Source organism: Sander lucioperca, chromosome 12 (assembly GCF_008315115.2).
Source record: "Sander lucioperca isolate FBNREF2018 chromosome 12, SLUC_FBN_1.2, whole genome shotgun sequence".
In the NCBI taxonomy this organism is placed as follows: domain Eukaryota; kingdom Metazoa; phylum Chordata; class Actinopteri; order Perciformes; family Percidae; genus Sander; species Sander lucioperca.
Window position 1 is genome coordinate 38,067,557 of NC_050184.1, and position 15,715 is coordinate 38,083,271.

The window sequence follows — 15,715 nt, forward strand, 5'->3', positions numbered from 1 at the left end:
GAAAAATAGTTAATTGTATATATTTTGTGGCCTTGCTGTACATTTTCAAAGGAATGATTCGGTGACAAAGGACCAGGATATGAGCAGAGAAGGCTGTTTAGTGGCTTCCTGACCTTTTCTTCATTTTCTTCACAAGCAGCTACAACTATTTCCCCTCATTAGGCACCACAGCTATTGGAGTGTGCAGCTTATGTGTGTTGGGTAAGGTTCAGGAGGGTGTCATAGTCCACTGCTGAATAGGTTGTCCACTAATTACTCAGGGTGTGTGTGTGGTCGATGGAAGTCAAGGCTATTGATTATTTTAATCCTCCTATTTGTGAGTCTGTGATCCTCGTGGCTCTGCATTCGACAGGGGAATCACTAATGGGCCTCAGCACAGCCTGTGTCAGACCTCTCCCCATCCAATTAACTTTCAACTGGAATCTGCCAGGAGAGAAAGCCGGGGGCTGGACCCAGGCATGGCGCGGATACATCCCTCTTTCTCTGCCTCAGGAGCAACAGATTCACCAAATCCTTTAAGTCTAGAATACCATCATCTCTTTTCTGTAATTAGACACTCCTTTTTGCCAGGAATATTAGAGGTATTCAAGATTCATTAACTTCAACATAGAGATGACATCCCTCTCTAGTTTAGGAACTGTTAAAGTGGAGATATTGAAAATTGTGATCCCTTGAATAATAAACGGGTAACATTTGCAAGCAACAACACATATATTCATATTCATCAATTGACTAGTTTTATATCACACGTTAGGTATGATTGTTTTCGCACAATTATGTATCATGTAAAATGACACCTACAGTTCCCATTCAGTCATGTGAAAAAATTAGGACACCCATGCTAAAGTTGACTTAAAAATAGAAAGAATAAAAAAATCATCTTTTGGAAATTGATCTTAATGCCTTAATTAAAATAATGAGGAAAAATCCAACCTTTAAGGACACATATTTTGTTTGTGAATGAATAATGTATCGTAAATAAATAAATGTTCTTCCTTAAAATACAGGGAGCATAAGTAAGTACACCCCTATGTTAAATTCCCATAGAGACAGGCAGATTTTTATTTTTAAAGGGCAGTTATTTCATGGATCCAGGATACTATGCATCCTGATAAAGTTCCCTTGGCCTTTGAAATTAAAATAGCCCCACATCATCACATACCCTTCACCATACCTAGAGATTGGCATGGTTTTATTTCAGTTAGCCTAATAGCTGGTTTGATTTGCATTGAGAGATGATTTTATGGAAAGTACCCCATGCCAATCTCTAGGTATGGTGAAGGGTATGTGATGATGTGGGGCTATTTTAATTCCAAAGGCCAAAGGAACTTTATCAGGATGCATAGTATCCTGGATCCATGAAATAACTGGCCTTTAAAAATAAAAATCTGCCTGCCTCTATGGGAATTTAACATAGGGGTGTACTTACTTATGGCCCCTGTATTTAAGGAAGAACATTTATTTACGATACATTATTCATTCACAAAGAAAATTGGTGTCCTTAAAGATTGGATTTTTCCTCTTTTTTAATTAAGGCATTAAGATCAATTTGCAAAAGATGATTTTTTTATTCCTCTTTTTAGTCAACTTTAGCATGGGTGTCCTAATTTTTTCACATGACTGTACATGCAGTGTTTATCAGTCCTCTCATGCCATGTGTATCAAAGTACAGTTTATAGATCATTCATAAACCTAAATACAGTAAATGTACCAATTTTTTCCTTTAAACAAAGCTGTCTATTCAAGGTAATGGTGAGCTAATTAAATAGCAAAAACAATCTTGTATTCTAATTACCTTTATTCTTACCTAGAATATTGGATAATAACGATTTTGCCACATAGGCAAAAACAGAATAATAGGTTTGGTTTACAGTCAGTTAAAGAAACTGAATCCAACTATTTTGGTTATTGATTTAAAATCAAAATACTTAATGTTTGTGCAAAAATCCACAGATTCCAGCTTCTCAAATGTGAGCATTTACATAGTTTCTTTGTCTTATAAGGTATTAAACAGAATTTCTTTGGGTTTTGGGCTGTTGGTCAGACAAAACAAGACATTTGAAGATATCACCTTGCACTTGAAAATGTTACATGTTTTACATTTTATAGACCCCACAATCAGTTGATTAATCAAAAGAATAATTGTTAAATGAATCAATAATGAAAACAGTCATTAATTGCAGTTTCTTGTTTGATCAGTCAAATTTAGGAAGTGTTTAAGTTGGGTATTTTATTTCCCATAGCACTGTAAATATACTGTATCTATTCAGAAATATAAATTTACTCAAAAAGGCTGGATAAGTCTGGATTTCTATAAAATCCCTTCAGGATTACCAATAAATTCAGAGAAATGTATCAATATTATTTAAGGAAGATTTCACAAATTCCCTGGATGTATTTCTTGTTTTTGGTGAGCTCTCCAACAAATGCTCTTGGTTCAAAATTATGATTAACAATATTAAGCCTCATCAAACGATGAACCAATTTGGTTTGTTTGTACAATTGATCACTCTAATGTAAGATTTAAAATGTATACATCGGCTGGATTTTGTAGATCCTGGGTGTATTATAAGCACAGCTCAATATAGCGATATTAATGTTTGTTTTTTAGACAGTGTCTTAAGACATATTGGAAATCCATGATGTAGCAGAGGCTGGCTGTGGTCAGCTTCAATCTCAGTTGTAAGTCTATGCAATTCTCTACAGTCAGTCCAAATAAAACTGAAGGGTCTGTGTCTGTTTATGACTGTTGAACATACATGCCTTTATTCTGACCTTTACCACGCCAAAACAAAATGCAAGAACACAGACAAGATAGGTCTATATATTTTAATAGCAATTGTCTACTCAGCCTATTCAACATACCAGACAGTCCAGCCCAGGATTACTGTTTATACATATGATGATACTTTGACAAGGTCTCTCAAAAATAAAATACTAAGTAGGTATGGCAGTGTAATTACAGTAACGTGCCTGTAATGTATTGTACAACATTTAATGTAATTAAAACACTGTAGCTCTTACTTTTCACTGCCTCATTATATTACAGTATCTATATATCCACTCATACTGACCCACCCACACACAGACACACAATGTTGTCAATAATGCACTTGGCAATTAAAACTTCATCACACACATGTGCCATCCATAAAATGTGTTGTAGTATGTTCCGTGTCACTTGCGTCATAGTGGAAACAGGAAAGCAAGGTTATCTGTGTTTATTCAGATGGCCTTTTGATCATTAAGGCCCAATGCAGGGTGAATAACAACAGAGATTTATTTTCAACTGGTGTAATTCACTTTAGGGGGAATATTTGACAATGATGAGTTGCAAAATATAGGCAGGCCATTTGATCAAAAGTCACTGGAATAGAGAGCAGAAATGTATTAGGTAAAGACTGGAATACGGTAGGTGTGTGTTTGCCTTAGCTTAGTCATCTTGATTAATGGCACCCTTAACGCCATTATTGCATTAAAATACAATTAGACTGATAGTGTTTGTTATATTCAAGTTCTCACAATGTCAGTTAATATGCAACACATTAAAGTAGCCTATGTTAGATATTTTAGAGCCACAACGTGCAATTGTTATATGCACCTATACTGTAAATCTTCTGATATTCATATTTGCACAAAGGGCGCCAATAATTGCAGTTGCTCATGATGATTGGCTCAAAATCAGACGACTCAACTTAATTTCCCATATCTCGGATTTTCACTCGATCCACGCTTCTGTAGTCTATTGTAATCTCAGGATGGGATGTGTGTGTGTGTGTGTGTGTGTGTGTGTGTGTGTGTGTGTGTGTGTGTGTGTGTGTGTGTGTGTGTGTGTGTGTATCGTTTTGTATTTACATGCAGGCATTGTGCATGTGCATATCTGTGTATGTGCTATATGTCTATGTAAGTGTGAATATGTCTATGTGTGTGTCCTTTCTCCGTGAGTAAGGATTAGATTCAGTCTGGGTAGATGAGGAAGCCGGAAAAGGTGCTGTACTTGTTTGTGTTCCCTCCGTGGACCTTCCCTCCATCCAGCTGCACACACACCTCATCACCCACGTCCAAATGCAGGATCACACTGTTGGAGGCGTAGTCGTAGTTCTGATCAGCGTCCTGAGCAATGGCGCTGGCTCTTACCTGTCACCCACAGAGGATATACGCATTGACAATTAGAACATGGACGAAACTGAACAAACACTTGCAAATGTCACTTACTTAACAGCTCTAGCAACTCAGCAGCTCATTTAAACTACCATATCTCATTCCTTTATCACCTTTTTTTTTAGAGTGGGTGATGATCAATTATTAACATCCTTTAAATGAGACACGTGTGAGTATGATATCACCTCCGCATTCATGCTGGATAAACAGATGGATGGGGCTGTGACCTGTGACCCTAAAGGTGGACTGAAAACACAGCTACTCTGCCTGTTATTGATCAACTGGAGCTGGGGCTCAGGGCAAAGGACCAAGGAAGAGATCTGTTTGGTTTGTGGAGATAAGCAGACTCGCTGGGGACAACAGGTTGTCTTTGGGGAAACTAGCTCAGCTGAGAAACAGCATCACTATCCGTACTAGCTATTGACCTGTTGCTTATGATCCTGGCCCAGCTCAATGTGAATGATATTGACTGGCTTGGCCGAAGTCAGACAGTTTCACATTTGCATGCTGTGTGTGAGTTTGGTCTTATTGACCCTGCAGCAGTAGATCTTAACTTGTTTGTTAACACATTTTATTCGGTTTACTCATTGTAGACATTTAAATACACATGTCTAGATTGAGTTACAGATGTAGCGGAACCAGTATTTGTCTATTTAATATTGTACTTTTAATCTTATAAGCAACATACTAAGCATATATCACTGCATTATTTTTGAGGTACAATGTTACATGTCCGGGTCTTAAAGTAAATACTATGTGTATATGGTATATGCAATATACAGTTTCTCGAAGCCCTTCATGTATAGTATGAGTTTTATAGATAGATAGATAGATAGATAGATAGATAGATAGATAGATAGATAGATAGATAATCATACACTAGGTTGCATTCCTAAAAACCTCCTAAGTAGGATGTATCAATAATTCTGGTGCAGCAGCTCCAATCATCAGACATATGTCAGCCATCAGTGGCCTTGTGTCTGGCTCAGTGTCCATCTACAGTGGGAGCACTCAATCTGTGTCAGGAGCCAGACAAGCCACGCACATCTCGATGACAGCCCCAGAATATGATCTGCAACTCAACTACCATCATGTCATTCCCATCACTGGGGCCTCTTTTTCCCCAATGAGCATGCATCAATTTGAAAACAGTCAATCACTAAGTAACAGAGGCTGAATTACTGTAACGTAAAAAAATATGCTTTTTTCCCTGTGCTACCTATGCATTTTGCACTAATCTGAGCCACAGTGTTCACCATTTATCAACACTGGAGTTCATTTTCCTGGACACTATGTGTAGGTTTCTTTAAATTAAATGCAGGTCATGGATGTCGCATCCAACATACAGCATGTTGGTGTCCAGTGGTTGAGCATGTCCCTGTCCAGTCTTAACCAGGTTGATTAAGGAAGCAGAGAAGTCAATCTCCTGAGGCATTACAGCTGTTACACTACTACAACAGTCTTTTTCATTAGATTTCAGATTCTGTACCTTAAGTTTTATTTCTCACTGCAGAGCTATTCAGCTTTCCTCTTTTTACATGTAGGATAACTTTGCACTGTAGCCACATTATGTAGGAAAGGTTAAAAAAAAATAGAGAAAAAAAAAACATTGCCTCAGTGGGAAAAACAATGAGGAAGTAAAAGTCAGATACAGTAACACCCGTTTCTCAGTCTGTCTAGATAAACTGTCTGGGATGTGGAGAAATAAAAGACATGCCTGTTCAGACAACCACAAACCTGTATGTTATTAAAATCATGTATATAATTCACTTATATACTGTAGTCTAAGGTATGGTAATGTAGGCTTAATATTGTAAATGCTGTATATGCTCATTGCATCCCTGTATCCTAAAAAATATATTTATGTGCGATTAAATTGCTGCATAAAATGAGTTTTGAAAACAGTGAAGTGAAATAATGTTGATTTAAACTACAAAATCATTAAGTTCAGGGTGCCAGTGATAATGTGACTGAGAGCAACAAAATGGTTAGAAACGACAAATAAATCCGGTAACTGAATTGTTTTATCACTTCATGAAAATACGGTGCAGATGGAGAGATAAAAATACTGTTATGTAATCTGACATCCTTTATATTTATGTCTGTTTATGCCATTCTTGCTCCATCCATGTTCTTCAAAGGAAAATCAAAATTCATAAGAGAAAAAAATATGTTCTCTTACAACAGTAGCAGGCAACATTGAGCATTTAGAAAAATCAAATTCATTTGTTATATAATCAGAACATACCTTTTTTATTACTATTTTTTTCTTTTGTCACCCAGACTGCCCAATTAGTATAATTAAACACTGAACATAATCTACTCTTTCTTAGGCCCCCATAAGACCACCTCTCAAATAACGATGCCAATCCCTTATCATCTATAAAGGTTATATTGTTGTTTTGCTTGACGTGTGTAGTGACAGCCAATATCACATTTGCATCATCGGCTGCAGCTGACAGCGACACTGTTGTTGTGACATCCTATCGACGCAAGGCATATGTCATCCTGCTCATTATTTTGGCCAAACAGTGCAACGGAGGGAGATGTAGGTAGGGAGATCTTTCCCCCCTCAGGCCTTCTCAGATTCTCATGACTTAATGCAGGAAAGTGCGGTTGAATACTTTACAACAGAATAATATGAAGCACTCAGTGTAGAGATAATTTTGCCAATATATGTTATATGAATTGGTGCTTCAGCTGATGTTCCTGTGTGCAAAGGTATAATGCAAGCCATCCATTAATGCAGATGCCAGACAGAGAGGTATGAGGGAGCTGTGGCGGGATTAGGACAGGAAGCCGACAGAGGAGATGGATACGGCTGGAGGACACAGGCTGATCCATGTGAACCAGGCAGCACACTGTGCTGATCCTGGAGCTGGAAGGGTTGTGAGCCGTGAGGAAAGGGCCCCCAGGGTTTGCCCGTGGCGGTCTCTGTCTCCGTCTAGCCCTTTCATTATAGGGCCTCCAGTAAACATGCCTGGGAACAGAGGGGGCCACAGGCGTGGAGAAAGGAGTAAGGAGGGGTGGTGACGGTGTGGGGAGCAGCTGCAGTGTCATTTACAAGTAGTGCTGCAGCGCTGAAGACAGACAAGGATAGACAAAAAGAAGAGAGAGAGAAAAAAACAAGGGCCAGGGGGTTGAGGAAAGGAGAGGGAGGGGACCTGATCAAGCGAGGCTATTTTGTTAGACCGGTGAGATGTGGGGGTATATGAGGTCTTGTTTTTATCTGTGGGTCTGTGCTCCACTGGTAATAAAACTGACAGGATTCATTCACTGTGATATACTGACCTCTTAGAGCAGAGACAATAGAAAAGTAGCTGTTAAACTTACCTAAGGGACTCCACGGTTGGGGGCGGGTGGAGGGTTGTTGTGGAAATAGAATATTTATTAAATAGGTTTTCCCTCTCCTTTGGGAGCCTGGGGATTACATGGCGACAAGCAACAGCAGCATTGAACCGTGCCTTAGATTGCTATTACCTGCCATTCAGTATTACAGTCTGTGGTCTGCTACACTATAATGGTCAAACCTGTGCACAGTATGAAAGGGATTTACTTATTTCAATTATGTGTTTCATCAGAGGCACATTTTGAGATTTTATTTAGATTTCTTTCTGAATGAAGAGACATATGGCTTGTCTTCATATAACTAATTCTGCTATGTATCTAACGCTTTCTGGCCCCTAGCTCCGAGGCTAATTATATTTCACCTGTAGCATAGCTATGTCTCTGCACTGGGGAAGTTAATACAGGTACTGGTCATTACAGCAAGTGATGACATTTTAACACTACCGTGTGAAATTACTTGACCTTTAACTGAGCTATGAAAAGGGCCTATATGACAGGTGAAAAAACAAGGGAGAGATTAAATGGGAGCCACACCAGTATCTATTTGTCGACATTGTATTAAGAATATTTAATATAGATATACAGTGGTGAACTATGGGAATATATATGAGTATAGGTGAACAGCTCACATACTAGTTAATGAGGGGGAAGGGAGAAGGCCTTTACAGCATAAAGCATGCCAACATTAGCATAGACTGTCTAAATAACATTTGGTTCCAAGCTGGAATATTAAGTAGCAGACAACTCATGTATCCTTGTGCAAAACTCAAACTACAGTCTGCATTACCAAAAGTCACCTGAACTAAACAGTTCACATCTCCTGCAAAACTCATTCCAAGCAACACAACTCTTAACACATGTCTCAAAACAGGCTCAGTGCAGCCAAACACTATGAACAATCCTCACTGAGATAACACACACTGTCACTCAGAACACACTCAGAGTAAAAACACTAGCGTCAAACACCAATACAGAAATTACAAACTTTCTCATCTTTACAGTTTGAACAGTTTGAGTGACTTCACACTACTCAATAGTTTCTTTAAAGAAAAGATATAGATTGTATGTAATATACAAACTTTTATGTAAGGTAAACAAGAAGGAATGGAAATCAGCAGTTTGCTTCAATATAGTATTTTGTCTCTAGTAATTTATGGAATTACTGGAAAAAACTAAAGGTACATATGGGTAACAAAGAATACCTCCATTACTTTCTGAAAAACAGTAAGAAGGCAGTTTTACTATAGTAAAGATATAGTGTTTTTCAATTTTTTTCATAGCTGTGTATGTAACCTCAGACATCTTACCTGGACATATTGCTATCTTTGCTCTTTTACCTGTTTCTCTCAAACGGTACAGTGTATAATTGTTTCATTCTTTTTGGTGTTTGTATACAAAAAAAGGCTTTCTGAGCTTTCTCTATATAAATACCATATGTTCACTAACTAGTCTAAAACAAGACACCTGCTTAGGCTTTCAGCTAAAATTGTAATTGCAAATCAGCAGTATTTGATAGGCACCAGGCTGAATCTATTCTGTTTTGAATGTGTGTTGAATCATGTGTGAGTTTTGACAGCAGTGTGTTAGCATTTGAACAAAGTGCTGTAAATCCACAGTGTTGTGTATTTTGTGGTTAAAGTGATGGGATAAGTGTGTAGAGTTTTGAAAAATGTGTATGTGTATGAAAAACAAACTAGAGTTTGGTCCACATGAACTGCTGCTGTGCCGACTGTAATTTGAGTTTTGCACATGTGGCTTCAGTTGTGCCCACTGTCGTTTAACAATTGAAAAAAAACTGTAAGTATCATTAAGGATATTATATGGATACATCATCTTCCCAAACTGCGTTATCAAATTTGGCAATGTGTGGCTTCTGGTTCCTAACTGTGCATTTAACATTTAACAGTGGGTGAATGGGGTGTAACAGTGTTGAGCAAACAATCCACATCATATGTTGCAATTGTAGTCAATTACCGTTGCATTACAAACATGGAAGCAACTGAAGTGTGACCCCCATCAGTCACAAATCCCCTGGCCATGAAACCCTGTCATGCTGCAATGATTTGTGAAAGTTAGATTGAGGTGTGAGCAAGTAGGCTTTACAGAGTGGGGATTTAGTGAATGTAATAGGTATCGGATCTATAGGAATCATGAAAGCCCCTGCCACACAGTCAGCACACCCTTCTTAGACCACACTCATGTAACACGACACAAGTGCAGCAGCCAATGCAGTGTGCCTATTTTAACATCATTAGCAAAGATTCAGGAGTCATCAACAGTTCCCAGAGAAAATATATTGGTATCTAGAATTAATTAATTGACTCCCTATCTGCAATTGGTGCATAAACACAGTTTGTAAACCAATTTTCTCTCTTTCTCTGGCCGACCTTGATCACTTGTCATGCCGAGACGTGTTGAGTGGGTGTCCATTGGTCATCGTGCCTGATCTCATCCTGGCCTTCACCACCAGCCTCCCTGATGCCTCGTCTACCAGCCCACTGTCTCCACACCTCTATTAAGTCATCTATCTTCCTCTGCTCCACCCCTGATCTTCCCATCAACTCACTTGTCTTGTTTTGCTTCCCCTTTCACGTCTCAAAATGGACGTCTCGGCATGTCTATGTCATGTCGATTCTCTTGTTTTTTCATTCATTCTTGCTGAATCTGTCCGAGTCGTGAATCTGTTGGACTGGCTGCCTAATAAACTCAAAGTTACAAATGACCTTATCTGTCTTTTAAGGTGTAAAAGTTACAACACAAGTGGGAAAGGAAGGTAGCAAATTTGTGGCTTCGGCAATCCTTTTTTTCTTTTCTTTTTTTTTTTTTTGGGTGGGGGGGGATTAAAACAAACCCAGTGGGCAGATAAAATATCCAATAAAGCCTCAGCACCTACGGCTATGGTAAAACAGGCCGTTTGATTCAACAGTCAGGAATGCAACCTGTCAGACATACTGCCCATTTAGTAAACCAGAGGCACTGACTGACAGGCAGAGTATACCTTTGCCTCAGGGCTTCAAAAACTCATGATCAGACATTCTGCAGCACTTCATATACACTCCATTTCCCTCTACCAGCTGCTCTGTTTGGGTAGATCTTTGTTAGATGAGTGCTCTATTTAACAGAACTGTTTAAGGAGGCCACTTGATGGGTGTCAGATGGACCTGGGTGAGGTTAAATGATTGAGTTGAGTGAAAAGATAATTGATGGAGAATCAATGTTGGAGAGGGGTTCGGAGAGGAAAGCATAGTGTTCAGGGGATCTAATCTAAGATGTATAAATTATTTAGCAGGCTAAGATGACTTGAATGACAATATAGGCCATAGGAGGCCTTAAACACATATTCACCTTTGTAGCAAATACACAATCTAACAATAATTAACAAGGAATGATTTTAAACATTTAGTTTTACATCTCAACAAATCTCTATCAAGGTCCAAATGATCTATAAATCAACCTTATTTACAACTATGGATTTAAACCACACAGTATGTATGAGCCTACATAAGCCTGTGTGTACTTGTTTGAACAGTCCTTGGTGCACTACATGTCCAGAGTGTGAGGTCTGAGCAGTATTTACATTTCAAGTCCTTGATGAATGAATGAATGTAAAAAGCAACTTGAAGAATGTTTCCTGAATTTGGAGTCCTCTGATGAAATCCCTGTGATTTATTCCCACCTCTCCTCTCCTCTTCCCCCCATCAGCCCCTCTGTCTTTAATTAGTGTCTGGGGAATGAGGGAGGGGATGAGTGGACTGTCAATTTTACATTCATTATTTATTTAGCTGAAGTGTAAACTGACTGGTCCACATACTGACAGACATTTCTCCTGTGCTCTTTTGCACTTCTGTTTAGGAGATAATCAAGCTCTGTGTATGATACTTACTAATTAGACTGTTTCTTTTGGCGGCAGCTGCATTCTGCCACTTGTCATTTAGCCACAGTACATGTGAGAATGCAAATATCTGTAGCTGTGAATTTAGACTGTATAGCATGAATTCCCCTTAATGAGGAGAACATTTGCTATTTCATTCTTTGGCTGTCATGTTGCCACCTGATAAGTGGAATGTGCTCTGAATCTGAAGAGCTCAATATTACTGAGGTGAATACAAGTCAATGGTAACACAGGATGGTCAACAGTGAAAAAAAAAATCAGTCGGTCGTGTGTGTGCATACATACAAACACATACATGCAGACCCTCTATTTTACCTTCATGCATGCACATACTCACACATAATTCACACACAATACACACACAACACACACACACACACACACACACACACACACACACACACACACACACACACATATTTACTAACCAGTCCGTTCTTTTTCAGGTCCGCCCACATGCTGGTCCCATCACCACCTCTCATTAGAACATGGTAGGTGAAGAAGTAGATGCCAGGCAGAGGACAGGTGAACTTGCCAGTGCTGGGCTCATAGTAGTTACCTACATTGGTCACCACATCATCAAACTTTAGTATTTCACTCCCCTCATGCTGCTTGCGTAGCCCTGCGTAAAAGGCAATTTTGGGAGTGTAGAGTGAGGGAGAATAACCACTCGGACCTGGACCTGGGGGTCCCTGTGGGCCTGGTTTGCCTGGCTCTCCAGGGGGTCCACGTGCTCCTTGAGGGCCAGGGATCCCTGGAGGCCCACGCAGCCCAGACTTTAGCTTCTTCCCAGAGTAATCCTGGGGCGGTGGGGACACATCTGTCAGCTCCTGGCCAGGCTGAGACGTAGCATAAGGGTCGCATACCATCCTGCAGCTTCCAAGCATTTCATAATGGCTCCCTGCATTTCCGGTGTTCCCCCCCTTGGTTGTGTGGACCAGCAGGGGAATGGCCACCAACAGTATTAGAACCATGGCCACACCTACAGCAGCTCCAATGACGCGTTTCCTGCGGCTTAGCCGTGAAGCGGCCAGCGTCAGGAAGTCCTCTTCCCCCTTGGCTGGAATAGTGCCGGCCAGGATTAAGCCTCTCAGAGAACCAGTATAAAAATGTGAAGAAGGATGTGGATGAGGAGTGGGGAGGAAACAGTGTATCACTTGGCGAAGTATGAGAGAGAGAACGCAAAATGGAAGACAGCCAGGAGGGAAACAAGCGGATGAGAGGATCCTTGAGAAATGATAAAGCGACCAGAAGGACGATATTTAAAAGCCTGTCGGTATGGTTAAAAAGACAAAAACTTTACACACCACAGTGTTTAAGGAAATAAACACAACAATCTAGATGGCTCAGATTTGTGGTGACACACTACAAAAAAAACACAATTTATCTGATGAAGTCTGGTTCACCTTTATTTGACTTCACCTGTTGTCCTCTTCAGTTTATTTTTCAGCTTCAGACAGGCACCATGACTGGCACTGAGAGGGTTGTTGTGGAAGTGAAGCTTATTAAAAGTATACTGAAACCAGGGCTGGTGCCATATTTAGCTCATTAAGGAGGGAGTGGAGGTATTGTTTGTTTTGCTGGATGAAGTATGATTTACAGTTTTTTCAGAAAAATCTTCTTTCAATCCCCCCCCTTCCAAAGCACAGGATTTCACTTCATGTGGATGTCTCACTTAATGCCATGACTGTAAGTGACAAAAGTTCATCACAGATCTTTTCCTGACACAATCATTTTATGACCCTGCACTTATATCTTGTTTCCACTGTCCAAGTTAAAAAGGTGACGTTTTCAGGCAAGCAATAACACTTTTGATAGATTCCTCCTCTGACTATATCTGCATCTGAAAAGAATAGCAAAAAGAGCAAAAACACTCAATAGTGATTTGTCCTTATTTACCACTGTTATGACATTTAACTGTAACATGATTGCATTAATTCAAAGAATGTAAATTATATATAAAGATACATATAAATATCAAAACTACATGTTTTAAATAAAAGATGGTACAATGATTTCTAGAAATAAGCAAAATAATCATTTTATTTTGTTTTATTGTATTTTTTTTTATACATGTAAATCACATGAAACGCCTGATTGTATCTACAATGCGCCATGAACATGTGCTGAGTGAATTAGAAATAGTTAAAAGAAACCGAAAAAAAGACAAAGAAAAACTCACCATCTGCCCTTTATGATCCAAAAAATATTTTTGGTGGGTAAAATTCTCTGTGCATCTGTGCAGTCCGCGTCCCACCAAAATGACTAAAGGACTTTAGACCGCTGGAGTGTCGGATGAAGAGCCGGAGAGCCGAGGGGTGCGCAGGAGATGCCAGGAAAGTGATGAGAGTTTCTTAATCAGCGCTTAATCCCCTCTTTTCTTTCCAGGTAAAAATGGAGTTTAAATGCCGCTAACTTGGTAGAGAATGAAGCTCAGAAAATGAATGTCAGAACACTTTTTGATGCAATTCCAAATGAAGGACGCACGGCAACCTGACGCTCCTATCCAGAGTGGTTGTGACTGTATCGCTTATTGCAGTGTTCGGTCCATGGGCAGTCCTCGTCGACACCTGTTAGATCTCTCTCTCTCTCTCTCTCTCTCTCTCTCTCTCTCTCTCTCTCTCTCTCTCTCTCTCTCTCTCTCTCTCTCTCTCTCTCCATTACATGATTACCAGCATTTTTTGCTCCCCTGTGTCTAACAAAAAAACTGTAGTCCACAGTCAAATGTATGGATATTGATTTATTGGCAACCTATAGTAAGGCCTAACATACACTCCTGATTTTATTTTATTTTTTATTATCATTATTTGTGTGTCTAAATCAAATATGTATTTCAATGTAAACTGATAGAAATGCAGACTAGACTCACACCTGTCTCTTGTTAGCCTGACATTCACCTGTTGTTAGAGGCAAACTCTTGGCAGACAAAATGTTTGATAAAGTGTTGCAAAACGAAGGCAGAGGTTTTCATCTTCTGTGTGCTGGGGAAGGGAGGACAGAGGACGGTGACTAAGTAAAAGATACCTCAGCATGATGTGTGAGGAATGGAGAGGAGACACTAAATGTTCCCCAGACCATTTTGTGTGTGACTCGCATCCCACAGCTATAAAGCCTCATTAGTGAGACACCCTGCCCCACACATTGTGCGGCTCTTTTTCCTTTACCTAAAACCTTACACACAAACACATGCAATGCCTGCACTCACACACACACACACACACACACACACACACAAAGACATATGCAGGTATACATAGACAAAGAGTGTTTGCACCATTAGTAATAGAAGGACATGTTTTGTATTCTTGTATCAATTTGCAATGGAATATAAAAATGTGATTTTTTGCAGATTTTTATCTTACATTCCTTGGAGTCTTGTGTCACCTGTCTGACGAGCAAATCTGCGAGTTTAAAGCTTAATGACTGAAGCATTGAGAGGAAGGGGAATAGGTCTACATACAGTATTGATGGCACTCTTTTTATCAACCACCACCTCCTCGACCTCACTCTCCTCAGATATGATGACCAGTGTCTGGCCATGTAGGGATCAACCAGCCTGATCCCAGCGGACATGGAGAAGCAGATATTCACAGAGTTTTAAGGTGTTTTTTCAAGGATGGGTTAGATTGAGGTGGAGGGCGTGGAAAGTTTGGGGAGCGATGGCCTGTGATATTTCCATTGGGAAATGTCGGTATAGTTGAGCAGCACAGGGGGGAGTTAAATGCTGTGTAAGTCCCAGTTTGCAGGGTCAGTCAGTCTGGCCCGCTAGAACAGTGCTCAGAGGTCCTAAGCAGCATGAGGCAGATAATCATCGCCAACAGTCAGAGGCAATATGCTCACGATTGGATTTTTAAAGCCTGTTAAAATATTACTGAGGTGATTAATATTGAATTATGTGCATGTCTTTCAGCTGTCTGTCTCCCTCTCTCCCTATTCTCTTCTTGATTTGTTCCCCTTAGTATTCACACTCACCTAAAATTCAACATTATGCATTATGTTGATGAAGTGTGTCTTTTTTTATTCAGTGCAATATTTCTTTATCATGTCACTTGCTCTGACTTCACTCAGACTCATGCGGTCTCCACTGTCACCAAAAGAAAAAGGGCCATAGGAGAATCATTACTGGGCTGTTTGAATAATTAGTTTGTTTAATAATTAATTTCATATATTATGATACACCAAGAATAAATCTCTGTCTTTTGTGCACACGGCTGCATAATTCGAGCTCTAGCTTTTCTCTCTTCTGTGTAAACAAGTAATAGAGGAGCAGGAACTTATTTATGGCTACATTACTCATGTTGTATTTCTCTTCTG

General features: G+C 39.6%; 1 protein-coding gene across 1 annotated transcript; it reads right to left on the reverse strand.

Annotated features, from left to right (window-relative positions):
• Positions 1-2,814: 2,814 nt before the first annotated feature.
• On the reverse strand, positions 2,815-13,971 carry c1ql4a (complement component 1, q subcomponent-like 4). The gene is made up of 3 exons (XM_031283858.2): positions 13,584-13,971; positions 11,830-13,244; positions 2,815-4,137 (listed from the first exon to the last, which is right to left on the reverse strand). Exons 2-3 carry the CDS (start codon positions 12,373-12,375, stop codon positions 3,958-3,960), a joined length of 726 nt encoding a protein of 241 aa, XP_031139718.1. The 5' UTR covers positions 12,376-13,244; positions 13,584-13,971; the 3' UTR covers positions 2,815-3,957.
• Between the last annotated feature and the right edge of the window lie 1,744 nt (positions 13,972-15,715).